The following is a 27,731-nucleotide window of genomic DNA, read 5'->3' as shown; positions in this document are numbered from 1 at the left end:
CCACCTCCAGGGGAGTGAGATCCTCATGGGATTGTTTTGTGAACACAGTCAAAACAAGGAAGTTGGTGCTGTGATTAGAACTTTGATGGCACCACACTCTGAACACCTGCTTGACCCATTCATTTCCACAGGAAAGTCTCCCATTAGAACCCTTCTGGGCAGTGCTGGGACAGGCGCTGTGGATTGACATGTCCCTCCTTTAGGCAACTTGGATCAGGCAGACTTTAAAAAGTAGAGGTGTGGGGACCTGTCATTTTGGCAGAGGCACCATGACTAAATACGTTGGTTTTCAGCCACAGAAAATCAAACTGTATCTCACTAAAAATCAGTAAAACAGTGAGGGTTGCAACAAATACTAATAATCATTGAGATGGTCAGCATTTATGGTACTACTAGGAACCATAGAGTTTTGCTTGTATTATCTTGTTTAATATTCACCATAACCCTAATAAGGACCATTATTATTCTCATTTTACAAATGAAGACACTGAGGCACTAAGAGGCTTAATTTGCCAACATCACACAGCTATTACCTGAGAATCCAGACACAAATTTGATTCCAGAGCTGGCTCCCTAATTTACAAGGTAAAAACAAGTTAAATCAGATTCAGTTGTTCCCTCTCATTCCACGTTCAAAATGACCCCCTAAAAGGATATAAGGTAACATGACCCTGAGCATACCCATGGGTATGTATGACGTGAGAATGCAACCCACTGTATGAATAAATATGGAACAAAATTGGGAACAGTGATCTGGACAGGTGTGACAAGACCAGGGACTCAGGATGCCTCAGTTCTTGCCCCACCTCTGCGTGCAGAGGTATCTGAACCTAAGCAAGACACGTGTCATTCTGCCTCAAGCTCCAGTTCTGCAAAATGAGAATAACTCATCAGGAGCATCTTAACACCAAACTATGGGGAAGACAAGGCCAGGAGAGAACATTTGTGAAAGGATTCCTGAGTTAAAAATGCTGTATCATGGGTTGACAAATATTCTAATTTAGGGTTTCAAAGGCCTCTCTATATACTGTAAAGCAGAAATCACTTCCAAACCACCCATTTATTTAGCATAAAAAAGAAACCTAGAATTACTGACAGGGCATGACCTATACGTATTATTAGAATGGAGTTAAATTGCATGGTGATGTTTGCCTTACCCCACGCATCTCAGCAGGTGCCAGGCAGTCGCATAGTGTGTTCCTGTGCACATGCTTTCTGATGCCTGGCTCAGCAGGTGCGGGCTGTGGGTGGCCCTCCTGGGGCAACCATCTTGATGATGGCCTGGAATATTTGTGTGCATGTGTGAGTCTGTGTCTCTTCAGAGGAGGCCCCAGGCAGCCGCCCCATCACTCCATCCATGAAATGACACCATTTGGATCCATGGCTCTTTACAGTTTTCAAAAAAATTTTATTCAGCTTACACAGGGCTTTGTGTCATTTAAAGCTCCAAACTAACCAAAGAAGCAGGCAAGACTAATTGTGTTATGCCCACTTTATGGATAAGGACAATTTACTCAGGAGAAGCTGGCTTGCCCAAGATACCATTAGTGGTAGAGCTGGGCTAATCCCAGTGCATAACTTTTCCACTATTATCACCTGTTTTTAGTCATCACAAACAGCTTCACTGACCACCCAGTGGGTCAGCCAATGCCAGGTACTCCTACTCATGAGCTTGCTCCCGAGAGAAGCTTGTTCGAATCCCCTACCTCCCATTCCTGCCCATGCAATGAAGAGTTTTAAGTGACGGGATGAACAAACTCCAACTATTGGACGGGATGAACAAACTCCAACTATTGGGCAGGATGAACAAACTCCAACTATTGGGCAGGTCAAACTAGGAGCGGACCAGCAAGGTAGAACAGCATGACAGTTAAGAGCTACACTCTAGAACCAGACTGGCCTGAGTCCCAGTCCTGCCACCTGCTATGTCAATGTCCTGTTTCCTCATCTATAAAATGAGAATAATAGGGTTGTGAAGATTGACTGAGTTAATGCAAGTAAAGAACTTAAAACAGTGCCTATTACTAATAAGAGCTCAATAAATACTGTCATTATTTCCTTGGTATTGTCTTGAAAGGAAACGAGAGGTCTAAAAACAACAAAAAGGCCCAGAAAAGGGAGTCCTTCTCTGTTTAGGCAGAGCAGACTCCTCCTTGCTGAGTCCTCCCTTGTCTTGTCTCTACCTGTACCATGCTGACCTCACGTCCTTTAGGACTGGATTTTGGTTATGGCCTTCTCGTTTCTTGCTCTCTCCAATATCATTCTCTGCCTTTCCTCAAATAGCTTCCCCCCAGTACTCATTTCTCAAGAATTTTTACTGAGCACTTATCTATACGCTGAGCACTCTAGCAGATGCTGTCATGAGCTGCCCAGACTGCAGGACTTGCTGCCCTAGCTGCTGCAAGTGCTGATGGCAGAAAGTTCTCAGCGGTTAGCCCCTTTGGGGAAATTCCCTCCACTGAAAACTTCTCTCAACTTTACATCTCCTTCTGGTAGCAGCCGGCATTCAAAGATTGATCAACTCAGCAGGGTAAAGCCCTGCCCGAGACATTGCCTCAAGCTCCAGACAACTCTGCAGGGCTTATGCAGCTCCACAATGCGGGGCTGACCGATGCCTTCACTGCTGCTAAACTTCTCCCTCTGCTCAATCCTGGTGTTGGTCCCAGGAGCAGCTCCAATAAACACCTTGCCTGCCGATCTCTTCACCTGCGGCAGGCACAGAAGACACAAAGATGAATAAACCATAGTCTGGCTTTCTAGGCTATCAAGGCAGAGTGGGATCTACACCTTCAACAATGGTAAGCAGCTTATAATGGGGGAAGCACAAGGTACAATGAAGCCTACTTGGAGGGAGGCAGGGTTGCAGGGAATCTATCACTCCTGGTTCAGGGACCCCTAGAGGCCTTTCAGCCAGGCTGTGAACCCAGCCTGCTAAGCTGCTTTGATTTCTACAGGTTCCAACATCCAGTCTGCATGTTCAGGCTGGTGCAGGGCCACAAGCTGCTGTTGCTGGCCAGGGTGTTTTTGGTTTGCATCTGTGGGTGGGCCAGACCCAGACCTAGGGAGTGCCTTTTACCACAATGCTACATTCTAAAATGACAAACTAGGCTGGGGCATGGCCAGCAAGGGTAAATGGCATCTCCCCTATTTTATGCTAAAATTTGCCCGCAAACCATAAGAGGTATGCAAAACAGCCTATGTCCAATAAATCTCTAGACAGTAATAGCACACTGAAACAAACCATTCTGACTGGCATCTTCGATGCCTTGTAGACAGATGCAGAGGGACCCTTTACTCCCACTGAGGACCAGCCAGGTTGCCTGAGGCCAGCAGGTCAGGGAGACCGGGAATTCAATGAAGATCCTGCACTTTCAACCTGGCCAGCTCCTTGGCTTTAAGGCTTGATGGCAGCAGGGAAGCTCAAGCATCAGCAGCTGTGAGCTCCCCAATGGATGGGGTCAGACAGGCCCTCCACAGCATGAAAGGGGTGGCTGCTGTGACGGGCAGTCTGTAGTGATCATGGGCGGCTTCCCACCCTTGCATGTTAGATTCGTCTCCTCTCTGTCCTGTGCTTCCTGGAATGGAGCTCACATTGTCCGTATGTTCTCTCAAGACAATTATTTTCTGCCAACTCCCTTCCTCTAATTCCCAATAGTTCACCCTGCACTTGTACCGTCTTTCTCAGCTGCTACAATTCTTTCATCACAATTTTCTGAAGACCTGCAGTGTAGGCCTGTACTGTCACATATACACGCTCTTCCCATATTGTTCATAGAATCATGAAATTGGAAGTCAACCTAAAAGAGCCTGGCAGGGCTGAACAGTCCCAGAGACTGGGAACTCACTCTCAAAAAGCAACCTGAGCTATTAAAAAAGTTTTCCTTCCTTTGGGCCTAAATTTACCTATCTCTGGAGTTACTCAGATTTTTTCCTACCACATTCCTTCAAATCACAGACCATCACACAAGAATCACTTTGTAAGTGCTTACTTGTCAGCTAATCCTCAAACTAATCCTATGAAGAAACCAAGCAAGAGGTATTCAAAAAGGTTAAGTGATTTCTTACTCAGCTAGTAGTTTTTACTCTGGTGACCCCCTTCTATCACCAGTAATGATACTGGGACTTGATTTTAGACCCAACTCCAATGTTCTTTGTACAAAGTCACCTACCTCCAAAAGAAGCAGATTCTGTGTATAGAACCCTTCAGCTTTACTCCCACCAAATCAGTTCTCTTGGGAGAATTCATATCAGGCTTCACAAGCTTGTGAAGGGTGATGGGGCTGAGAGCCTGGCAAACAGGTAGACACAGATCACACACCAGGCCCCTGCAGGTCCGAGGCCGACAGAAACTGATGGGGCCCATGAGAAGGCTCCTGAGTGTGAAAATGCACCCAGCCACAAAGCTGGAAGAACACCTCTGGACTTCAAAAAGGGAGTGAGGGACGCTGAGGAGACAGGCCGATCAGTGGCTCTTCTGCTGGCTTCATCCATCTAACACTGCTAGCTCTGTGGCAAATCATCAGAGCCTTCCTGCCTTTATTTTCCTTTACTCCAAAACAGGTCTCTCTCTCCCAGCTACCTATACCATAATCATCTCAGAAGCTGAGTTAAAATTCCTTGGTTGAGCTCTGTGACTATAATTCTCTATGAAGCCAGCAAGTTCCTTCTGTTGACTCTGGTTTCTCTACTGTCATCAAGAGCAAAACAATGTCTCTATGTTAGTGTCTTCTGCATAGCAATTTCATATAGCAGCTGAGCCCTCGAGAAGCAATATTTGTAAATCACATTATCTATTAAACATCCCCCCTTAAAGACTGCTTAATTTGAAAACAAAATGCTCTATTTCTTCCCATTAGACCACATTTTCAATTCCCTACTTCGCAGGCCCCTCCTACATGGTTAGAGGAAAAATAAATGAAGCCACCCATGCAAAACAAGGACAAAAACAATTTCTCTTCAGCCCCTTCTGAAAGTCTGTATCAGAGATGTAGGGTGAGCCTGGGCCAGAGACCATGGGAGAAAGCAGTTGACAGACCATGTTTAGGCTTTAGAGCCACAGGATCACAGAATCAGTTCACTCTCCCAAGCAGTGAGGCTGAGATGGCAGAATCCAAGACCCCTTCAGCTGAGGCTGAGACCAGGCTATAGCGGCCAGCACCACAGTACTGTAACACACTGCCCTTCGTTCCAACAACACAGCCCACTGCAAGGTTAGGCAGGTGACCTCCCAGCCCCAGCGGCTTACTGATATCTCCTTCCAGGGACAAGGGTGGTGATGCCGTAACTTCCTCCTTGTGACTGATACAAGTGTCATAGGAAAATGCGAAATCAGAGTGCCCACACCCCTTAACACACTGCAGCCCAACCAGGCAACAGCAGAGATGAGGCAAGGAAGATTTAATTTACACAGCAGCCACTTGGGGCCCAGTCAAAGCTGGGGCAGTGGGGAATCTAAAACCCCAGAGGGTACCTCCCCACCCCTTCCACTTAGAAAGCCAGTCCTCACAGACTCTTAGATGGGACTCCCTGGATTGTGCAGAGAATGCTCCAGTCGAAAGGAAAGATTTGGGGATAAGGCTGTCCCCCAAGTCAGGGGAGGTCCATGGCCTGGTGATGGTTGCCTGCATGGTGGCCCAGGGGTCTGAGAGACCAGTCCATGTCCTGGGCACAGTCCCCAGCCTACTGGGCCTAGAGGAAGCCCTCACGGCGGAACTGTTCCTGGAGAAGGGCACGGTATTGGTCAAAGCCCCCCTCGACCCGGGTGACACCACCTCCTTCGCACACCCACAGCTCCCGGCACACCAGCCTGATGAAGCGCTCATCGTGGGACACCAGAATCACGCCACCCTGAAAGACAGGAGACCAGAGGCACTCAGTGGGGGAAGGGCCCTAACGAGTGCTGAGGCCTAGGGAGGAATGGGCAGGATGAAGACACACTGACCCTGAAATTGTTGAGAGCGCGGCCCAGAGCCTCAATTGTCTCCATATCCAGGTGGTTTGTGGGTTCATCCAGAATGTAGAAGTTGGGGCTGGAAGGCAGAACCCAGCAAGGCAGGCAGTTGGGAGTGGGGGGAGAAACATGAACTCTGATACAAAGACAAGGGAATCACTTTCTACTAGGCAAGAGGGGGACAGAGGAGGGCAAGAACTTTAGAAAATGGGGCCTCACCAGGGCATGGTCATCTGAGCAAAGGCTACGCGGCTCTTCTGGCCCCCAGACAAGCTGGCAACAGGGCGCACAGCCAATTCTCCAGAGATGCCATACCGGCCCAGCTGGTGACGATACTCCTCCTCAGGCCGTCCTGGAATAGGTCCCATCATGGCCCAACTTCCTTCCCCTTTCCCCCAGCTATACCTCCAAATGCCCATGTCCTTATACCTAGACTTGCGTGGGCTGCTCGGCACCTCCCCCAGGTAGTCTAACTGTAGGCAGCAGCCCTGGCCCTCTTTCCTCAACTCCAATCCCTAACACACCAGGAAACTTGCGTGACAGCAGTTCCACAGCACTGACATTCAGGTCCAGCTGTTCCACATGGTGTTGGCTAAAATAGCCTATCTTCAGATTCCTACAGGGAGAAATAAAGGTGGAAGAGGGGATGAAAGGTAATGACCGTAAAGAATGTAACTACAGTATGTGAACAGTTAGGGAGTGGGGGTGGGGACCCTACCTGTGAGCATGTCTGATGCCCCGAACAGGTGTTAGATCTCCCATAAGCAGCTTCAGCATGGTAGACTTCCCAGCTCCATTCTCCCCAACCTATAAGAAACACGACAACTTTAAAGAGTATACATGTGTGGGACACAGAAGAGAAAGAAATGAGAATTGGACTTAGGTAGTCCCAATGACTTTTCAACAACTAAAATATTTTTAAGAAACTAAACAGTCCTGGCTGGTTTTGCTCAGTGGATTGAGTGCTGGCCTGCAACCCGAAAGGTCTCTCATTCGATTCCCTGTCAGGGCACATGCCTGGGTTGCAGGCCAGGTCCCCAGTTGAAGGCTTGCAAGGGGCAACCGACTGATGTTTCTCTCACACAAAGACGTTTCTCTCTCTAAAAATAAATATAATCTTAAAAAAAATTAAGAGAAAAATGAAGTAGTAAGATTTAAAGAGAACCTAATTCCTGAATACCTACTAAGTGCTGGGAATTTAATTCTCCTAATAACCAAATGAAGTAGATGCTATCACCATTTTGAATATGAGAAAACTGTTTAGTAATAAAGCTTGGAAATGGCAGGGTCAGGATCTGAAGCCTGACCCCGAAGCCTGTGCTCTCTCTCCTCTATGTTCCACAGTTTGAGAAAACTGAGAACTGAGACCAGTAAGATAAAATATTGCTTCATGTACTCATAAAGTACCACACGCCAGGCTTTCATCTCTGCAGGGCAGTCCTGTGAGGCTGGAGGATGGGGACAGTATAAGCGCAGCAAAACCCTTGGCTCAGGCCCTGACTCCTGCTCCACTGGGCCTCTTCCCACCACAGCCCGGGGATCTGGGCCAATTCACAGCGCGTATTGGAGCGGGAGAGTCTCAGCTCGCAGAACAGGAAATAGCAACCATACCACACAGATGCGGGACTCAAGATCAGCAGAGACGGAGAGACGGCTGAAGATGATGTGTTTAGGGTCATAGTAGAAATCCACCTCATCTAGTTGCAGAATTGGCGGTGAGAACTTCTCAAACCCATCGGGGAACCTGCGGGAGAGGAGGTGAGGGTGAAGAGCACTGGGGTGGCCAGAAACAAGCGCTTCCCCCCAGCCCCAAGGGCCCAGCACTCACTTCATCACTACTTCCAACTCCTTGTCCACGGGTTTCAGCTCTGGCCTGAGGAGAGAGGGGGCACTCTAATGGCTTTTACTTACCTGTTCTGTCACAAGTAACATATGCTCAGAGAAAACTGAGAAAAACTTTGTACTCCCACCACCCAAATAACATTCTTATTTTCAAGTAACATCATGCACTACATAACAACGTTTTCATCAATGACTACACTTACGAGGGGGGTCCCACAAGGTTTTAATGGAGCTGAAAATTCTATTGCCTAGTGACATCATAGTCAGGTCATAACATCATAGCACAACGCATTACTCACGTATTTGTGGTGATGCTGGTGTAGACAAACCTATTGCACTGCCAGTCGTATAAAGTACGCATCTAATTATGTACAGGACATAATATTTGGTAATAAACGACTATCTTACTGGTTTACCTATTATACCATACTTTTTACCATTATTTGAGAATGTACTTTCTCAAAAAAAAGTTTGCTATAGAATAGCATGCTGTTACGACAGCAGCAGCTTCATACATCTTATGCTTATCGCATCTCTTGATTGCATTATTTTTTCTTGTGCTTAATTTCATGTTGTTCTATAAATTTAGCATAACCTAAGTGTACAGTGTTTATAGAGTTTACAGTAATGTCCTAGGCCTTTACATTCACTCACCATTCACTCGCTGACTCACCCAGACAAACTTCTATTCATGGTAAGTGCCCTATACAAAGTGTATCATTTTTTTCTTCTGTATTATATTTTTACTGGACCTTTTTATGTTTAGATATGTTGAGATACACAAATACCACTGTGTTACAACTGTATGCAATATTCAGCACAGTAACATGCTATACAGACTGGTAGGCTAGGAGCAGTAGACTATATACCACACTCTGTGTGTAGTAGGGTACACCATCTAGGTCTGTGTAAATGCACTGTGTCATGGTCACACAATGACAAAACTGTCCCACGATGTAGTTCTCAGAATGTATCTGTGGTTAAACGGCACATGACTGTACGTTCTTCTAGTTCACTATATGCCGGGGGGGAAAAAAAGGATTATCCTTTTTGCAGCTTTTTGTCCTAATTAACACATTGTGATGAATGTTTCAATGTCACAAAATCCTAAGCCTTATGATTTCAGGCTCTTCTACCACCAGCACTTCTGGAAAGGTTGCTTCAAGATTACACCTTCAATGCTCACCATCCTTAGTCATTAAGGAATGCAAATCAAAACCACAATGAGATAACACACCACACCCACTAGGATAGCTAAAATTAAAAAAACAGATAATAAATGTGGACAAGGGTATGGAGAAATTAGAACCTTCACAAAGTGTTGGAGGACTATAAAACAGTGCAGCTGCTTTAAAAAACAGTTTGGCAGTTTCTCAAAAAGTTAAGCATAGAATTACCAAGTAACCCAGCAATTGCACGCTTATGTACCCAAGAGAATTAGAAACATGTTAATCCAACAATTTGTACACAAACATTCATAGCAGCACTATTCCTAAGGGACAAAGAAAAAAGAAAATTTAAATGCTGGTCAACTGATGAACCAGTAAACATTATCTGGCCATAAAAAAGAATGAAGACTCCTGGACAAGATGGCAGCATAGGTAGACAAGGCTCGCCTCTTTGCACAACCACATCAAAATTACAACTAAAATATAGAACAACCATCACTCATAACTGTCAGAAATCGAGTTAAATGGAAGTCTGACAACTACAGAATTAAATAAACCACATCCATCCAGACTGGCAGGAGTGGCACGAACATGGAACTGGCTGGCCCCTCACCCACATGTGGTAGATAAAAATTCTGGAGGGATATCTCAGGAGCGAGGAGTCCCAGCCCCACAACAAGCCCCCAAGCCCAGGGTTTCAGAGCCAGGGAGATAATTCCCCATAACTTCTGGCTGCAAAAACCAGCAGGGATTGAGTCGGTGGAAGAAAGTGCTGGAGCCCCAAGCAGGTCCTCTTAAAGAACCCACACACGGACTCACCTACTCAGACTCACTCTCTCTGAGCTCCAGCACCAGGGCAGCAGCTTGAAAAGCACCAGTAGTACACAGGGAGGAACTGAAGCGTCTGCATGAATGCAAGCAGAGGCCATTGTCCCTCTTCTAAATCCCCACAGAGTTGGCAAGCTGATTCCGTATCTGAGACTCCATCAACCTGGCTAACACAGTTTGACTCACTTGGAGATCCCAAAAGACTCTGCCCCACCCAACTTATGGACCCTTCCCAGCTGCCTTTCCATATGATTGGCTGGTCTTGGCTCATGCTTCAAAACTTCCTAAATCCTCTTAAACAAGCAACAGCTGGCCTCAGTGAGCCCCAGGCCCGGCACTAGCAGCAGCCAGCCTGGATTCACAGCTTGGCTTCATCTGGGAATCTCCAAACCCAGCACAAGAAAGAGCCATCTCAGATTGCTTTATAGCTCGGGCTAGGTAGCCCCACACAAAACACAGGTAAGGGCTGACCTCGGCCTGCACCACCTGGGAAACCCCAGGAACAGCCTACCCAGTAGACAGCTACAGACCACGTAGGAGCACCACCACCCTGCCCCTGCACAGCTGATCCTTCACTGACGGTGGAGGTTGGCAGTCAGTGGTCACAGCCAATCCTTAGAACTGACTGGCATGGGTAAATCCCTCCCACTGATCTGCCAACAGCAACCAAGGCTCAACTACAAGAGGAGGGGGTACTTAGCCCACACAAAAGGCACACCTCAAGGGGAGGCTGTGCCACTGGAACACACACACACACACACACACACACACACACACACGACACCTACTACATTAGGCCACACTGCCAAGACAAGGAGTAAAAGCAGCTTTACCTAATACATAGAAACAAACATAGGGAGGTTGCCAAAATGAAGAGACAAAGAAACATAGCCCAGATGAAAGAACAGATCAAAACTCTAGAAAAAGAGCTAAATGAAATGGGGATAAGCAATCTATCAGATGCGAAGTTCAAAACACTTGTTATAAGGATGCTCAAGGAACTTAGTGAGGACGTCAGCAGCATAGAAAAGACCCAGTTAGAAACAAAGAATACCCTAATTGAAATAAAAGAACATTTTACAGGGAAACAACAGTAGAGTGGATGAAGGTGAGAATCAAATCAATGATTTGGAACATAAAGTAGGAAGAAACAGCCAATCAAAACAACAAGAAAAAAGAATCCTAAAAAAATGAGGATACACAGTCTCTGGGACAACTTCAAGAGGTCCGACATTCACATCATAGGGGTGCCAGAAGGAGAAGAGGAAGAGCAAGAAATTGGAAATCTATTTGAAAAAATAGTGAAAGGAAACTTCCCTAATTTGGTGAAGGAAATAGATACACAAGTCCTGGAAGCAGAGTCCCAAAAAGATGGATGCAAAGAGGCCCATTCCAAGACACATCATAATTAAAATGCCAAAGGTTAAAGATAAACAGAGAATCTTAGAAGCAGCAAGAGACAAGCAGTTGGTTACCTACAGGGGAGTTCTCATAAGACTGTCAGTTGATTTCTCAAAAAGAGACTCTGCAGGCTAGAAGTGACTGGCAAGAGATATTCAAAATCATGAAAAGCAGGGACCTACAGCCAATATTGCTCTATCCAGCAAAGCTTTCATTTAGAACTGAAAGGCAGATAAAGAACTTCCCAGACAAGAAAACCACTCATCATCACCAAACCACTATTACATGAAATGTTAAAGGGACTTATTGGGAAAAAAAGAAGAAAAAACTATGAACAATGGCAAAAAAATATGTACATCAAGAGTTGAATCTAAAAAACAAACTAAGCAAACAAGAAGAACAGAGACAGAATCAGGGATATGGAGAGCACTTTGATGGTTGCCAGGTGGCATGCAGATATGAGCACGACTGGGTGAAGAGGTGAGGGAGTTAAGTACACATAAGTAGTCACAGAATAGCTATGGGAATGTAAAGTACAGTACAGGAAATGGAATAGCCAAAGAACTTACATGCATTTACCTGTGGACATGAACAATGGTGGGGGACTGCCTGAGGAAGTGGTGGGTGCTGGGTGGAGGGGGGCAAAGGGGGAAAAATCAGGAGAACTCTAATAGCATAATTGATAAAATGTAATTTAAAAAATAAATAAAATGCCAGGTTTCAAACACTTAGGAAAACAAAACAAAATAAATAAAAAGGAAAGAAGTACTGATATGTGCTATGACATAAATGACTCTCAAAAACATTATGCTAAGCAAAAGAAGCCAGACACAACGGTCACATTTTATGAGCCCACATATATTAAATGTTCAGCGTAAGAAAATATATACAGACAGAAAGTAGATAAGTGTTTGCCTAGGCCTAGGAGCAATATTAACTGAGAGCTGTATAAAATATTCTGCTTTCCTGAAGGAAAGGAAGTTAAAGTTGGTTTCTGCAAAGGGGGTGGCCTAGAATCGAAGGGCAAGGAGTGGCCTGCAAAATAAGGCAAGATATTACGAGAACAGGAGTTAGGCCCCGGTCAAGGACACTGTACTCACAGCTTCTCCAGCATCTTGAGTTTACTCTGTACTTGAGAGGCTCTGTTGGCATTGTAGCGAAACCGGTCAATGAAAACCTGTGGATTGATGAATGCAGGCATTGCTCAGGCTCCCTTACCACCTCCAACTCTAACACCCATGGGATGGGGACCTCAGCCCTGCCTCCTTCCACGGACCTGGATATGCTGGCGATACTGCTGCTGTGCCTCATATTCACGCTGCTGGTTGAGTAGCCGTTCCTGCTTGCTTTTCATAAAGGTCTCAAAGTCTCCCCGGTAACCATCTAGCCGCTGGCTGTGTAGGTGGATGATGTCTGTGGCTATGGCATTCAGGAAGTTTCGGTCGTGGGAGACAACCAGAATTGTGGAGGGCCATGTCTGAGGGGGTCATAGGACAGCAGGCCCGGTTTGGGAGGGCAGTCAGCTCCCAGCCCCCAGATGTCTTGAAGGCAGACTTTCCCCAGACCTATTCCAGTACTTGTAGGCACTCACCTGCAAGTAATTCTCCAGCCATAGGATGGCCCTTACATCCAGCATGTTTGTGGGTTCTGGAAAAGTGAACACATTTGGGATTGAAGGGCTGGAGCCCTAGAAACATGAGTGTTACCACCTTTCCCCATTTCACACTCACCATCTAACAGCAGAAGATCTGGCCTATGGAAAAGAAGAATGCAAGGCTTGAAGTTTTAGGTCAAAGACTCATTGCTGCCTCCCAAGAGCCAAAGTCCATCCTCCATAGTATCCATAAGGAGGCCCAGAAGACTCACCTAGCAAACAGGGCCCGGGCAAGGGCCAGCCTCATCCTCCAGCCACCTGAGAACTCCCTAAAGATAGACAAAGCCATATAAGAGGTGGGTCTCACCTGCACCAGCAGGGGCAGAGCCAACAGTATTCAGAGACAAGAATGTCAAGGTCCACTCACCGGGTGGGCTGCTGCTGCATTTTAGGGGTAAAGCCAAGTCCAGCAAGAATGACTGAAGCCCTAGAAGTGGAGTTGAAGAACCCAGTGGGAATAGGTAACAGAAGGTAAAGGTGAAATGTGAAAAAAGAAGAGAGGAATTTCAAATACCTGGCAGGCGCCTTGTCAGCCTCAATCTCTTCCAATTTGGCATAGATTTCTGCCAGCTGTGCAGCTTCTGAGCCTTCAGCCCTGGGTGGGAATGGGGAATAGGGTAATCAGCCTGAGCGGGGGTAGTCCAAGAGGATGTCCTGCATGCCCTGAAGTTTGAAAGCAGACCACTGGCTGACCTGTTGCTAGGACAAGAACACAGTACCGGAAGAACCTGCTTACAGCACTAAGGGCCTTAGGCACTGCAGAAGGAACAAGGGCTTGAGAGCCTCTCAGTGCTAATTTTTAAGCCCTGCTGCTCACTGGGGTGAACATGCAAATTATGGATTGTGACAGTATGGCAGGCACTATGTGAAGGACAACTGCTGTTAGTTATTCCCCAGACCAGAGCCTTCACCTGCCAGCAGCAATCTGGGCACTGAGCTCCCGCTCTCGCCGCAGGAGGTCTTCTCGCACAGTGTCACTCTCCAGCACACTCTGCAGGGCAGGGGTGTCATCTCCAGCAACCTCCTGCTCTACGTGCAGCAGGGAGATATGTGCTGGAACCCGCAGGCTCCGGGTGGCCAGCATCTTCAGCAGTGTCGTCTTCCCGAGCCCATTCCGACCCACCAGCCCATAGCGGCGACCCCACGCCAGGTTCACATCTGCACCAGCCAACAGTACCCTAAAAGGGTAGCAGGAAAAAGATAGAGGGGTGCTCTAGACATAGGTGTACTGCAAGTTTAACAACAGAAACCTAACATCTTTAGCCCCATTTCATCTTTCCAAATTCTCTTTTAATTGGAAAAAGAAATACATCACACACATCCCCACAGCCACTCCCTCACCTATCGCCAAAAGACACATCAAAGTTCTCAATTCGCACATCGTAGGATTTGTTCTTGCCAGATGATTCCAACCGACTCTCTTTTCTGCTGCCTGCTTGGCTGGCTGATGCTTCTTCCAAGACTCTTTTAAATGAAAAAATGAATGGCTTTTGGCACTCCCAACCACCCTTCCATCCCTGTAGAGACTGCTTGCTCTCTTAACCCTTCATGCAAAACTCACAGAGGGTTGCTGGTCTTGAGTGTGTCCTTCTCCGAGCGTTTCTCCTGCTTTGCCTTTAGTCGAGCCTCAGCCTTCTCTAGCTTCTTTGCATTCACTGTCTAAGAGTCCAAACAAAATCATTTTCGTCCTACTGTGTAGGCTCAGAAAAGAAACCCACAGAGAGAGCAGCTCAGGTTAACCCTCTCAATTTACCTACCCCTAATGAACAGAATTAAAGACTCAGAAAAAGACATCAGAATACCCCAGAAAAACACTGCAGTATTTAGAGACAGTCAACTCCCACCCCAACCATAAACAGCCCCCCTCCCTTTCTTCATTTTCCTCACCGAGGACTGTTCCCTCTTCAGTAGTCCTGGAAGGCTGGTGCTACAGTCTGTAGGTGATAAGAAAAGCAGTCACCTTCCCCCTGAGGGAAGGGAAACTAATATTTTGAGTACCCAATGTAAACCAGACAGACATGTTCCAGGAAAGCTTTACAATACTGAACATAGATAGCTATCCTCCTCCCCACACTTAAAGAAATATCTCAGATAAAGGATACAAGGTTGGGGCAAATAAGCAATTCTTACAAGAGCATGCAGTTGGTTAGTAAGTCACAAAATGGGGTGGGGGACCCACGTTTGTCCAGCTCCAAAGCCCATATGCTTCCTACCATTGCCAAAGCTTGGAGAACCCTCCAACCCTACTCCCTTCATCAATGGGCTCTTTTGCCTTCAGTAAAGACATCAACTAGCTTCTACAATCTTGTCCTATGGAAAAGAGGTACCAGGAGTTCTGAGCTACAGGAGGCAGGTGGCTGGGGCCTGGAGGCTGAGAAAAAGGAGAGGGTAGCTAGTTCACTCTTCCCTCACTCTCACCGTAATTCTCCGTTATCTTTGACAACTGGATGGGGGCGTCTAGCAGCACCTGGCTGTTTCCCTGGCTCTGTGGCTCAGCCCTTGACGGTACGGACGGAAAGCGCAGAGTTAGGAGTTGAAGAAAAAGCTCCGTGGCCATTGAAACTTCTCTCACCCCGTCTCTTGACCGTCCTCCCTCCCATCTCGACCCACAAATCCCCCCTGACCATCCACGTACAGGCGCAGAGTGTTGTACATGCGCTGACACACGGCTCTGATGCCCGCGTCATCCTTGCTGTCCCCGGACACCTCTTGCAACAGTTCCCCCACAGCTTCCACCAGGTCATCCACAGACTCGAAGTCCGCGCTGCCGCTATGCAAGACGCCTGAGCCAGGTGTGCCAGGTTAAGTTAGATATCGGGTAGGACGGACATACACGGAGTTTTAGCCCCGGAACCATGACTCCAGTACGGGCTCCAGACCCAGACCGCCCTCGGAACAAGAGGTCATGCAGAGGAGAGGCCTACTAGCGGCCCCGGCACTGCCCTCCCTTGGTCTTTCCCACCCGACTTCTACTTCGGCCTGCCCAGCGTGTTGATTCGGTTGAGCTTACCCGTCACGTAGTCGAAGACCTGTCCGTCAATTTCGGGAAACTCGCTCCGCAGGATCTCGGCGCAAGTCGCCATGTTCCAGTCAGGCTCCCTTCCGCGCAGTCGTGGTGAGATCCCGGACAAGGCCTGCCTCCCACCCTTCCCCCGAAAGCGCGTCCCTCCTTTCAAGGCGCATGCGTAGTGATGACGTAAGAAAGGCGCAGAATCAGCGGGACCCAGTGGGCGTGGTCCCCGGGCAGATGGAACGGTGCGCATGCGCCCCTCAGCGTCTACGCAGGGGCTGCTCTCCGCCTGCGCGACGCCTTTTCCGCTGAAAAATTGGCCACACGTGCGGGCCTCGCCGTCTTTAGGAAGGTGGAGATGCCTAAGGCAGGTGGTGGGACGCCGAAGTCGGACGTCTAAGGTCCAGCGGGTGGGTTGATAAAGCACATTGGCCTTGCTAGTCTCTGCGCCCAGCCGGGTCCATTTTGGAGCCAGCCTGAGATATTTGCTGATTCACGCTCGTCCCTGAGCTCTCAGAAGCCCCTTGCGCAGTTCTGTGCAGCCACGAGGATTGTTATGGTTCCTAGATTTTATGGGCTGCTTGTCTCAGCTTGATAGCCCGCCTGCCCACCTGCGATCTGCAACTCAGTCAAAACTGCCTACTCAGTCCTTTCACCACTAAGGGCGCAGCCTCACTCACCGCCAAAGCACAAGAAAACCAGATCGACACACGGCCTGTACAATTTCTTTGGTATTTATTCCCTACCTACACCTAAAACTGACTTCTCTGCACCCTAAATCTCAGTAAATGACTAAGGCTATTTCTTTTCACTGATTCTTATAAGTTAATGATGCTACTACTGCTTTACATTTAACGGGAACACTCTTCCAAACGCGCTCTAAAACTCGCCTAAAATTACATTATTCATTCATCCTTCTGAGGAATCATTCAACCCTGATATTAAAAATAAGGCTATAAAACTAATAAGGCCCTAAACCTAAAAAACACTTAATAGGAAACACTGAGGTAAGAGGAATTCTGACAGGGAAACTATGTACAGAACTAGCTGGTTTCTTCAGCATTTCAAGAGCTGAGGGAGATCCTGTGGTCTGTAACATTTGAGAGGCATTCACCAACTACAATGGACCTTGTCTGGCTCCAGATGCAAGTTGTAAAAAAACATGTTATAGGGCACTTGGATTAAATGTGAAGACAGACTGGATATGATACTAAGGAACTGGCCGTGAGTTGATAATTGTTTTAAGCTGGATGATGGGACATGCAGGTTCATTATATTTTGCTACTTGTTTATTTTTGGAATTTTCTAATAGATTTTTTAGGTTTAAACAGGCTGAAATCAAGCAAGGGAAAATTAGTGAGAGTAAATTGCTCTTTTATCTGCTCCAACACACTAGTAAAATATGGAACATCATATCCTCTTCAGGCACTAGGTACAGAAGGGAAGACTTTTTAAAGAGGCCTAGGGAGTCAAATCTTCCCTTTTATTACCCACCTACGAAGGTTTGGGAAGCCTGGACAATTGGGAACAGAATAGAATTAAGAGGTCAGTCAATTCTCAGGAAGACTGAAAAAGACCAAATGTAAACTTTGCTTAATCTCACTAATTAGAAAACACCTGCCTGAAGCTACAGATGAGTTAGGGAAAGAATTTCTACCCACGGAGAACTGGGACCAGGTGGGGCTGCTTGTACTTGAGGCTTTTTTCTTCTGAAACAGGAGACCGGGGGTTAACACACGTCAGCATTAGGGACTGGATGACCTTGGAGGGGCCTAATAATTGAGACCAAGACAAGGGAAGAAGCCTTGAGAGAGTTCATAACAGAAATTCTCCTCGGAGCAGGCAGTGTAAGACATGGAAAGAGCAGTCCCACCAGTTCGCCTCCCCATGTAGCTCCCGCATCAACACTTAGCCAGCAACTCCACTCTACTGAGTTTATTGGGTCTATAACTGGACAAAGTCACACGTGTACAAAATGAAGCTCACACTATCCCAAAGCAGTGTAGGGACTGAGGGCTAGGGATCCGTTACTAGCTGTTGGGGGAGCTCTGAGGTGAGGGGCAGCCAACCCTCCCACTCGAGAGATGTGGCTACAAGGGAGGGGAGGAGGAGAAGCCCACCTGGCTTTGGTCACAGAACTCAGAGCCTGGCATGGGGCCAGGGCAGACAGATGGAAGAAGCAGGAGTCCCAGAAACCACCCTGCCCAGGGAGCCCAGGGACAGCTCCACCAGTCCTGCTTGCAATGTGGTTGGTCCAGACCTAGACTCAGGGGCTGGTGCAAAGGGAAGGCAGCAAAGCAGGAGGGAGGAGACACTGACGTGTGGTGGCCAGGGCACTTAGACCTGTGGAAGAGGGTGGGTGGGGAGGTGGGCTAGCTGCCATGAGGCAGCTAGCAGCGGGTCTCATAAATGCCGCTGCGGCCAATGTAGCGCACCCATTTGATGACATCATGGTCGCTGTAGTTCAGCTTCGGTTCAAACACCTTCAAATAGCGCACCTTGAGGCCAGAGGGTGCAAATGGCACCTGGACAAGGGACAGCTCCAGTTAGGAACGTGGCCTTCCTGTCACAGCCCCTCTCCTCCATAACCCTAAGCCCTACCCTAGTTCATCTCTACTACAGGCAACTGAATGAATGATTGGGGTCTGAAAGGAGCCAACGGGGTAGTGAGGGGCCCTCTCAGAGGTTACTAAAGAAGAAAGCATATCCAAGAGTAACTAGCAATCATTTGGGTTTGAAGTCAGGCCCTACCTGTGACTTGTGAATAATTTTATTCTGCAGAATGCAGCAACCAAAGACCTGCTTAGAACATACTATCCTGCTCAGTATTATGGACTTAAAAAAATAAGGTGGAGAAAATTGTATGTCTAACATACAATTTGCATAAGGCAAAGTCAGCCCATTTTCCTGTCTGTAAGTAAACGTTGTCTTACCTGGCATTCAAGTAATTTAAAATTTTCCAGAGAATTATCTTACAAGCCAAAAGAGGTCAAATATTTTTGTTAGTGTGAATAGCAATTTCTAGTTGGAGTCCTGAAGGGGGAAATGGATTTATGAATTAAAGTCACTTCCCCTCTCTAAGGGCTCAATTTCTTGATCTGCAGGTAGTAAGGTATAGAGACTCATCTAAATGATCTCTAAGATCTTTACTAGCATACCCTGCTATGGCTCTAGGCCCCTCTGCCATACCTCAAAGTTCATGGAAATGGGGGGTCGAGCCCACTTCTTCTTGTCATTGGTGGGCAGAAGCTCAATCTCTGCGCTTATCTGCGATTCCTTCATGCCTGCCATGCGCTTGATCCTGGGAACACAGGAGCAATAGGCAGCAAGTGCCCCTGGTAGCTTGGAGGAATTTCAAGGGGGCAGGGAGAGAGAACCCAGGAGCTTGTAAGAAGTGCTAGGACAAGGAAATGTGGTGAGGACCTTGATAACCACTTGCTGTGAAACCTTGGCTCTGCTATTGCTTCAGCACTGTGGAATTCAGCTTCTGCTTAGATATGTGGGCATGCCACCCCTAACCCTATTTACTTTACAGACATATTACAAGGGCAAATGGGAAAACGTTAAAGCACCTTGATAAATGCATGCATGCACCCAAGTACAAACACACGCACACTCATGCAGAGGCATAGAGGGTGAAACCAAGCAGAGGCTCCTGGAGAAGCAAACAGGCAATTCCTCCCCCAAAAAACACATACTCAGAGGGCAAAAGGTAAAACTGAACAAGGGGGTACACCAAGGCTCCTGAGCCCTGCTGTGGCCTCATGAAGGAAAGACTCACTTCCACACGATGGCGTTCTCACTGGCCTTGTACTTGGCCTTCCCCTTCATGCAGATGACCTGCACCCCGCTTGTGTTCAAAGGGGTTGGGATCCTCACCTAGAAGTGACACACCTGTCAGGGAGCTCTGTTGAGCCCTGAAATCAGCTGCCTTTATTCCTGAACACAAGTGCTCATTCCTCGCCAAGCCACCTTGTCCTTACCTCAATCTTCTGTGCCAGTAGTGAAGGCTTGAAGTTGGACTTGATGACCACCTTGACCTCAAGCTTGGTGCGCCCTACTTCCCGCACTAGCGGGATTACCCGGAAAGGAAGGATGATGTCCTTGGTGGTGCGATACCTTTAGGAGTGCGGAGCAAGTTTAGCATAGCAGAGCCTGGCCGCCTCCCTCTCCCCACTATCTGCCCTTGCCTCCTCCCACCCTAGTGGCACCTCATGAGCTCGAACTCTCCATCTGGTGGGATGAAGCTGATGCTGCGTTCGGAGTCAAACTTGCTGAGTCTCACACACTGGTGGAATGTGCAGTCATCGATGGCGATTGACTGCTTCCCACTACAAGAAGGGGCAGAAAATCTCATTAGTATAGGAGAGTGACAGGACAGAATCATGCTAGGAGGCTACCCACCTCAGAGGTGCCAAAGCCTGGGTGAGTTTTCCACTAGACACTATCAAAAGCTGCCAGGATGCAGCTTTCTGACTTAGGAGTCCCTGTCCCAGAATTAGGAGGAGAGGCAGCTCTGCAAGCTCATCATCTCTTGAGAGCTCTGCTGCTTGAGACCCAGAGGTATCAGGCACAATGGGCAGAGACCATATATATATACATAAGTGCCTTGGTCCTGGGGACCAAACAAATGAGCTTAGTCTCTGAGTAGGATGAGGACAATCCCCTCACCTCAAGTACAGATGTCAGGAGTAACCAGCCAACCATACCCTTGGGAAAAGGGAGTTTGCACTACTGCAGAAATGACATTCAGGAAAAGTCTGCTTCACGAGGCCTCCCTCAGCCCTCCAATTCTTGAGGGCAGTCCGCCCTCTCCCACCAGCTCCCCTGCCTCAGGTACCTCTTGCTTGTTTCATCAGCTGTGCCTTTGCCCTGCTTCTCAATAACAATCTTGTCATTCATCCCAAACTTGCACTCAGGCATGCCACTCAGGTAGCTCTTCATCACCACCCGGCCCGACACATGGGCGCTCAGCACCTGCCCTGGTGATGAAGAGACAAATGGGAAAGCTGAGACAAGACCAGGACATTGCTCCAGTCCCCCTCCAGCTTCATCACAAGAGGACTCTCACCCTGTGGGGACATGAGGAGGTTCACACTCTCCAGCACATCCAGGAAGAGCTCATTCCGGCGATACTTGATGCCCTCCCGCCGCCAACCAATCTGCCCAGTCACCTGACTGGTGATCTGGGATTGCTCTTCTTTTGTCTACATGGAAATAGAGACAAACAACAATGGCCCTCATTTCTCTCCATTTTTAATCATCCTGTCTCTATCCCCACTCAATCCTCATTCCTCTTTCCTTCTAGTCTCCACCCCAGAATCCATCTTCCTTCACAAGCAAGGCCTGGAGAAAAGGGATCAAAGCTGCAAGGGAAGATGAGGAAAAACCTTACCTGATGCTGGAGGCCACAGGACCAATGTGGAGCCCACAGGAAGCAGCAGGGGAGCACAGACAGGAAGAGGCAGGCAGAAAAAGAAGGCTATGAGTCCTGGATCCTGGAAGAGAGTCTAACCTCTCTCCTCCTGAGGAACTCAGGCCTCCAGAGCAACCCTCAATTCTCCATCCCCCAGTGCAGAAGGAAACTGCTTGATCTGTATTCCCAGTAACAGAGATGCTGAGTCAGTTAGTTGCTCCTGGGTCGGGAGAGGACCACACAAGGGAACATAGGCTTGCAGTCATGGCAGAAAGACTGAGCCAGCACTTCCTGTCCAAGGCAGGCTCATGAGTCAGCTAGGACAAGGCTCGGGGACCATCTGGGATGAAGCGAGATTGGGCTTTACCTTGACTATGGCTGTATAATTCAAATACCTGGCTCTTGATGCCCTGCTGAGTAATGAAGGTTTTCAGTGCACCTGTCTCTGAGTTCTGTGGATAGCCAAAGTCCAGGATCTCTGCGAAAGGAAGAAAACCATCAGACCCTGGGAAAGGATGAAGGCTCCTTCAGTCCCATCCTTTCCTTGGCCTCGACATGCCTAGCCAGCACAGTTCCAGAAGAGTGTGGGATCATCTGCAGAAAAGTCTTCTAGCCTTGCAGTATTTACTCTGGGATTTGTGCTTCATAAGAAAACAAAATGTCAAAACTGTTTTCAGCTAGAGAAAATCAGCAGAGGAGTCACATGGTCAGTGGGTAAGAGGTCAAGAAGCCTTTAGACTTAGAAAACAGGTATGTTGGGAAGGTGGAATGACTTTGTTCACTTAAATCTTATGCTACCACCGAAGGACAGAGATAATGCAATGTGCCTGAGGGGCCTATAGTACCTCACCTTCCTCCAGGCTGAGGCAGGTGTTGAGATGGAAAGCTGGGAGGAGAGTGAGTGAACTGAGGCCCAGACCACGAAGGTAAGAGGGTGAATAGGGCTTACTGCAGGAAGCCCAGCCGCTAAATCCCAGTCAGGTTCCTAACCCCCTGAAAGACCTCCATTCATTAGCCTATTTCTGTGTTCCACTTCAGAGTAACCTTTAGATCTAGATTTGTACTGGTGTTCTCAGGGCTCAAAAGACCAGATAGGAAGGAAGGAAGTCCGGAATGCACCGGAGCCTCAGACCTGCTCCCACTTCCAGGTCAAGCCCCATCAGGTCCCCGCCCCTAGGCCCACCATCTGCCACCACTCCGCCAGTCTCACCATCTAGCAGCTCATATATGAGCACAAAATTGTTCTTGATGTTCTCCTCGCTGATCTTGCCAAAGTAGGCAGCCATTACGTCACACATCTTATAGAGGAATTCAAAGACCATGGCAGCATTGACATTCTGTTTGGTGACAGCTGCCAGCCAGATGTTGGACCGCTTAACATGGAAGAAACTGGTGCGAGCAATGTTGGTGACGGGGCTGCGCACCTGCTGCCGGGCGTGGATAACATTGACCCGAAAGGCGTCCACTGCATTCCTCCTGAGGGAAAAAGGTGGAAAGGGACTGCTCAGCACCAGGCAAACCTCACTCTACAGAGATCAATCGCAGCTGCTAACAGCGCCCACACTTCACTGCTTAAGTCTGACATACTCTGAAACCCAGTGACAGGAAAGCAGATGTAACCTGAATAAAGTGAGACTCATCAGGTTTAGAGAAGGATGCTCCTGGCTCCCAGGCCTGACCACAATTTCCCAGCTGCCACTTCTCTAGCTCCTAAGTGAGCTCCAGGCCCCCATGCGAAAGACCCTCTTTCTCCAGTCTTCCCAGCAGTGATCCCACCAGTGGGGAAGGCCGCATCCCCCAGAAGTTAAGACAAAGCCAGCATGACTGCCGAGAAGGCTCTAAGCTGCTGAGGTAGAAGCACCAGGGGCCATGGAGCAGGGCCACCCATTTTTGTTCAGAATCCAATTCCAGGGCAAGCTCAGGTAATGGAACAGGAAGAAGAAAACAAGGATGGCAGGGGCCAGGATCCCCCACCCACCTGTGCCTGGGCAGCAGCTTGACAGGCCGCTTACCTATTACTACGGCAGCCAATGAGATGGGATGAGAAAAATGACGCCAGCAAGAGGAGGAGAGTGACACCAACGAGAGAGAGGGTTAGACACACAACACACTGGCGTAGGCAGCACACACCATGAGGCAGAAGGAGACAAGTGACAGGCAAGGGGAGAGAGCATAGCAAGGCATGCAAGACAGTGTATGCCCTGGCTTTAGCTTAACCAGGTCCATGCAGGGCCAGAGCAGGGTGCAGATGGGTGTAGCCAGCCAGGTCCAGGCAAGCCAGGTGTTTCCACAACTTTAGCTCATGCCCCACCATCAGCCAATGGACAAATAGCCACAAAGGCCACACCAGCCCACTACCCTGGGAGCGAAGAGCCAACGAGTTGCGGCACTACAGCAGGCCCATTCTATGACTGTCTGTCCCAAGATCTTTGAGGAAGAAAAAACAGCAGCACGGACCAGAGAAGCCGAATCTCATTAGAGCTGCTGAGGCTTAGGATGTGCCCCCTCTGCCAGGAAAGAACAGTGGTGTGCAGGGTAGGGCAGAATGAGAAATAGGGCTGTATCTCCTTGTTAAGGCCCGAGGAACCCAGAACAAGAAGCTATTCTGATAGGCCAGAAAGGGCAGCATGGCTTCCCTGACCTTCTGCCTTTCCCTCAGTGACTCAAGGAGTGCCTCAGCGCTCACAATCTCTCCTCCAGGAATGGCCCAGAGGAACTGAAAATAGCTCAGTCAGCAGCCAGCCTCCTTCTGAGAAAGGGAGTGGAAGAAGATTTGGCAGCCCGGAGAAGCTTTCAAAAGAACCCAGTGAAGGCTCTCATCAGGAGAAGGGCTTTTGAAAGCAAGACTTAGATGGATTAGCACCTCCAGCCTGGTCACTATCTCCACCCAGGAGACAGATCTACCTCCACCTCAAAAGTGGAACCAACCTACCCAGGCAAAAGCACTCATCTCCACCAACCAGGCCTGTCACTAGAGGTAGGAAAGGCAGGAGTTCCAAAGACTGTGAGGGTCACATTAACCCACAGGTCCCACCTGGAGGCCATCACTACCAGACCTCATGGGAACCAGGCTGTACTTGCTGAACTTCCATGATGCAGCAGGGGAGTGGGGATAGGGATGGTCCAACTCAAGGGTGAGATAGGAGCAGACCTAGTTCTGCATGCTGGGAAGAAGGTTGGGAAGGGTGGGGGCACAGCTGGCTCAGCCAGGGGACTCACCCGATGTCATCTCGGTAGACCCGGGAGATAAGCACCTCCCCCTTGTGATTATAGATGAATAAGCCTCCAATCATGGCGGCAGCTTAGTCTTCACGGCCCATTGCTCTGAGAACAGACCTAGGATAGGCAGAGGCAGGGTAAGGGAAGGTCTCGGAACCCCTGCCAACGTCCCCTGTGGGGCTGTGCAGATCACACACAGTCTGGGCTTTTATCCTGATTCAACCCTTCAGCAAGTGATCCTGCAGCCCTTGCAGGCATGCCCCTCCCCTTAGCCAGGCTCCAGTTCCTGTTTATCCCATACTGGAAGGGATAAAGGAATGGTGGTAAGGGACTTGGGTCCAGGATTCTATGGCCATTTGACCCTCCCTTTTCTGGGACTGAGCCCAGAGAGTAGCCCCCTCCCCCTCTTCACAGGACTGAGCTCAGCAAAGATCCTTTCAGGCCCCTTCCTGTGCAGACTCTCACTCAGGCTCTCAACAGTGAGTCACTGTGAAGGCCTGCGGCTGCGGGAATGGCGGCAGGAATTACTCCAGGGGATTCAGGCCTGGAACCCTTAGGGACAGCTTTAGGAGCACCCAGTGTCAGTCTCTCCTACCCTTCTGAGGAGGCAGGGCCTGAATCTCTGGCTCTCTAATTTACAGAAGTCTAAACATTCCAGGAAAGGGTGTGCAGGGTTGGGGGAGGAGGAAAGAAAGGAGGCCTTAGGCCCTGACATGAATCCAGAAGTGTGGCTGCGACCTATCCCAGGCAAGATAAGGAGGCAAAAGTGCAAAGGAGAAAGGCCCCAGTCCTGGCAGACTACACTTCAACAACCCAGGGTGCTTAGTAGTTAAGTTATTTTTGACCATCCCCCTTTCAAAAGCGGAGGCTCCCTCTCAGCTCCAAGGGGCTGGTGGTTAGGGTGCAGGTACATAACATTAAGAGACTGTTCCAGTGGAAATTCTGTGATTCCAGATTCACAGCACTTCTGGCCAGAGAGCCCACAACTGAGGGGCAGGATGCCTGAATTATCTGCATTATTTGGGTCAAATAAACACAGACTGTTTGCAAGGGCGAAAAGAGTTAATTCAGTTCTAGATCTCCTGGATTAGCCTTGGTATTAATTTCACAAGAGGTAATTTAGCAGACTTTCCTAAACTGTAAAATAAAGCCTATTACTGTGGCCCTCAAGGTCTCCCCACTTCAGCAAGAGGTCTCTGAAGGTGGTGGACACATCCCATCTCTCAGTCCCAAAGAGGCTGGGTAGGGGAAAGGCAAAATGGAGGTAGAGCCCTGGGCAAACAACCAAGTTCATAGGTATCAAGTGGTAGAGAGCTCCGGCACCAGAGAAGCAGAGGTGGGGGCCCAGGACAGGCATGGAATATTTACTTAAGGGTACAAACCGGCAGCAACAGCCGGACAGTATACTCAGGTGCAACGAGGCTGGTTGGGGGTACCTGGGGGAAAGAGTTTCAGTATGGCAAAGTCAGGGTTTGTAAGAGGAAAAACAGCAGAGGGACCTGACAGTGGTGAATAAGGAAATGCCAGGGAGACACACGACGGAGTGGTGGGCATTTATCCTGGGGAGGAAAACATCGCGGAAAAAGATGGTTCCCGGGGTGCGGGGCTGTCACAGGTCTGAGGAATAAGAGCCCCGGGGTGTCATTCAACTGGGAGGAGGGGATGGGAGGCTTGCCACAGTCCAAGGAGGCGGTACAAGCGGGTGTCACTGTCCTAAGGAGATGGGGAAATTGTCCTTGCATTGAGGGGAAGGCGCCGAGGGGTAGAGGTATTGTCGCTATCCCAGGGCGGGGGGCGCCGCGCGGCGTCCCGGCTCTGGGAGGATTCCAGTAGGTCTCCCTCTCCAGGGAGGCGCCGGGCGGGTCAGGTGGAGGGCGCCGCTCCCCGCCCCGTCCTGCAACCGCGCCCCGGGCGTCCCCACCCGCCGTCAGCTCCCTCCGGGATCTGAAGGCTGAGGCCACTCCTGGGTGTGGGCAGCTTTCAGCGTAAGCAGTGCAGGGAAGGGCAAAGCTGCAGTTGGGCAGGCGTCCACCCTCACCCTGTAAATTCAGATCTCGAGCTCACCTGGTGTCCGCGGCCCCCAAATCCGCCGGACCGGCCACTCTCTGGATCCCAAGATGTCCGCCCGCCCCCTGCTCCAGCCCGCTGCCTCTGCTTTCACCGCAGTGCCCCAGCCCCGCCCCGGCCTCAGCTGCGCGTGCGCGTCCACCTCCCGCTCACACTACAAATCCCGTCAGGCCCCCGTAGGTCTCGCTTAAATTTTAAGCTCTCTAGATTTAGCAAAACTACAACTACCGACTGCCTTCGAGAACCTTCGTAAGGAGGGGTGGGAGGGGCCTTATCCAGCCTTACCCGAAGCACACGTCTCAACCTACTCCATTCCACTCTTCATTTCCCCTACTGAGCATTCTGGGAATTGTAGTCTCTACAGTCCCTCCCGTAACTATTTCTGTATTTCCAGGAGGCTCAGAGGACTAGTGCCATTTGAATCCATCTGTTAAGCCTTGGATCGCTATAGGCCTTTAGTGCCTCCAGAGTCCGAGGACCGCCTGTTCGCACTTTCCACACAACACACGACTTGTAGAAGTGTTTGTGCTGCATTTGCTGTTTCTAACACCACCTGATTCTCCCAAAGTTTTTGGTTATTTCTGTTTTCCCCCCATCGTATATTTGTGCCAGACATGAGCCTTTTCTCCAGGCATCAGGTCCCCAAGGAAAGGGTCAGGGAGACCAAGCTGAGAAGGCAAATACTTGGGAGAAACTAGTTAATGCTTTTTCAAGAATATGTGTATGTTTTACATCAGCTATACCTATGTGATAGTCTGCTCCTCAAGGCCAGAACCTGTAGTGACAGACAGATATGTTGCTTAGAAAAGCTTCGGTGAGTTGAATTTAATTAGACATGGGATTTGAAATACCCTCTCTGAACAGAATTAATCTTCGCATCCAAGCTGAGAAGACAGAGCCAACCCTTGAATGAGAAAGGCTTGCCTGCTTTTTGCAGGACCTGAAGGAAATCTGTTGGCTCTTCTCTTTCTATGATGAGGGATATCCCGATGCCTTCCCTAGTTAGGGCCGAGGTCGTCATGGGAAGAAGAAAGGGCAAAGCTGATTGCACGCCTTGCTGTCCGTAGCATGCTTTTGCCAGAAAGCCAAAATGTGGCAGAATGAAGATTTGGCCTCCTTCATTCAAACTGTGGTCATAGCCTGAAGCCATTAAATGGCTAAATACAGGCATTTCT

The 27,731-nt window shown here is 48.8% G+C and overlaps 2 protein-coding genes across 5 annotated transcripts; both read right to left on the bottom strand.

Moving 5' to 3' along the window:
- Positions 1-431: 431 nt before the first annotated feature.
- On the bottom strand, positions 432-16,019 carry ABCF3 (ATP binding cassette subfamily F member 3). Of its 4 annotated transcripts, XM_054581216.1 has the most exons (21): positions 15,855-16,017; positions 15,480-15,627; positions 15,263-15,342; positions 14,732-14,778; positions 14,406-14,503; positions 14,186-14,308; positions 13,756-14,022; positions 13,359-13,439; positions 13,212-13,271; positions 13,057-13,113; positions 12,921-12,943; positions 12,782-12,837; positions 12,467-12,667; positions 12,291-12,367; positions 7,779-7,823; positions 7,562-7,694; positions 6,669-6,757; positions 6,475-6,566; positions 6,170-6,302; positions 5,942-6,029; positions 435-5,847 (listed from the first exon to the last, which is right to left on the bottom strand). In XM_054581216.1, exons 1-21 carry the CDS (start codon positions 15,925-15,927, stop codon positions 5,689-5,691), a joined length of 2,130 nt encoding a protein of 709 aa, XP_054437191.1. In that variant the 5' UTR covers positions 15,928-16,017; the 3' UTR covers positions 435-5,688. The 4 variants fall into 4 exon arrangements, with proteins under 4 accessions (XP_054437206.1, XP_054437195.1, XP_054437199.1 ...); XM_054581220.1 differs by lacking the exons at positions 15,263-15,342; positions 15,480-15,627 and having other exon boundaries at positions 433-5,847; positions 15,855-16,019; XM_054581224.1 differs by lacking the exons at positions 15,263-15,342; positions 15,855-16,017 and having other exon boundaries at positions 433-5,847; positions 15,480-15,578.
- Positions 16,020-17,759: 1,740 nt separating this feature from the next.
- Positions 17,760-26,647, bottom strand: AP2M1 (adaptor related protein complex 2 subunit mu 1). Its single transcript, XM_054581240.1, has 11 exons — positions 26,554-26,647; positions 24,490-24,606; positions 22,481-22,746; positions 21,666-21,748; positions 20,926-21,061; positions 20,695-20,836; positions 20,066-20,185; positions 19,838-19,973; positions 19,636-19,733; positions 19,044-19,155; positions 17,760-18,379 (listed from the first exon to the last, which is right to left on the bottom strand). Exons 2-11 carry the CDS (start codon positions 24,561-24,563, stop codon positions 18,245-18,247), a joined length of 1,302 nt encoding a protein of 433 aa, XP_054437215.1. The 5' UTR covers positions 24,564-24,606; positions 26,554-26,647; the 3' UTR covers positions 17,760-18,244.
- Positions 26,648-27,731: the final 1,084 nt, after the last annotated feature.

Source organism: Pteronotus mesoamericanus, unplaced genomic scaffold, assembly GCF_021234165.1.
Source record: "Pteronotus mesoamericanus isolate MK-2021 breed Mesoamerican mustached bat unplaced genomic scaffold, CSHL_Meso_final contig_116, whole genome shotgun sequence".
NCBI lineage: Eukaryota > Metazoa > Chordata > Mammalia > Chiroptera > Mormoopidae > Pteronotus > Pteronotus mesoamericanus.
Note: the sequence above shows the minus strand (reverse complement) of the source record. Positions and strands in the feature narration are given on the sequence as shown.

Excerpts from the sequence above, each read along its gene's own strand:
- AP2M1 (XM_054581240.1), bottom strand. The coding sequence starts at position 24,563 with ATGATTGGAGGCTTATTCATCTATAATCACAAGGGGGAGGTGCTTATC. Across the intron at positions 20,186-20,694 it reads GCTGATGAAACAAGCAAGAG|TGGGAAGCAGTCAATCGCCA; the intron begins GTACCTGAGGCA and ends CCCTTCTTGTAG. Across the intron at positions 19,974-20,065 it reads GGAGAGTTCGAGCTCATGAG|GTATCGCACCACCAAGGACA; the intron begins GTGCCACTAGGG and ends GCACTCCTAAAG.
- ABCF3 (XM_054581216.1), bottom strand. The coding sequence starts at position 15,927 with ATGGCGACTTGCGCCGAGATCCTGCGGAGCGAGTTTCCCGAAATTGAC. Across the intron at positions 12,838-12,920 it reads AGATCTTCTGCTGTTAGATG|AACCCACAAACATGCTGGAT; the intron begins GTGAGTGTGAAA and ends TCACTTTTCCAG. Across the intron at positions 6,567-6,668 it reads GGCATCAGACATGCTCACAG|GAATCTGAAGATAGGCTATT; the intron begins GTAGGGTCCCCA and ends TTCTCCCTGTAG.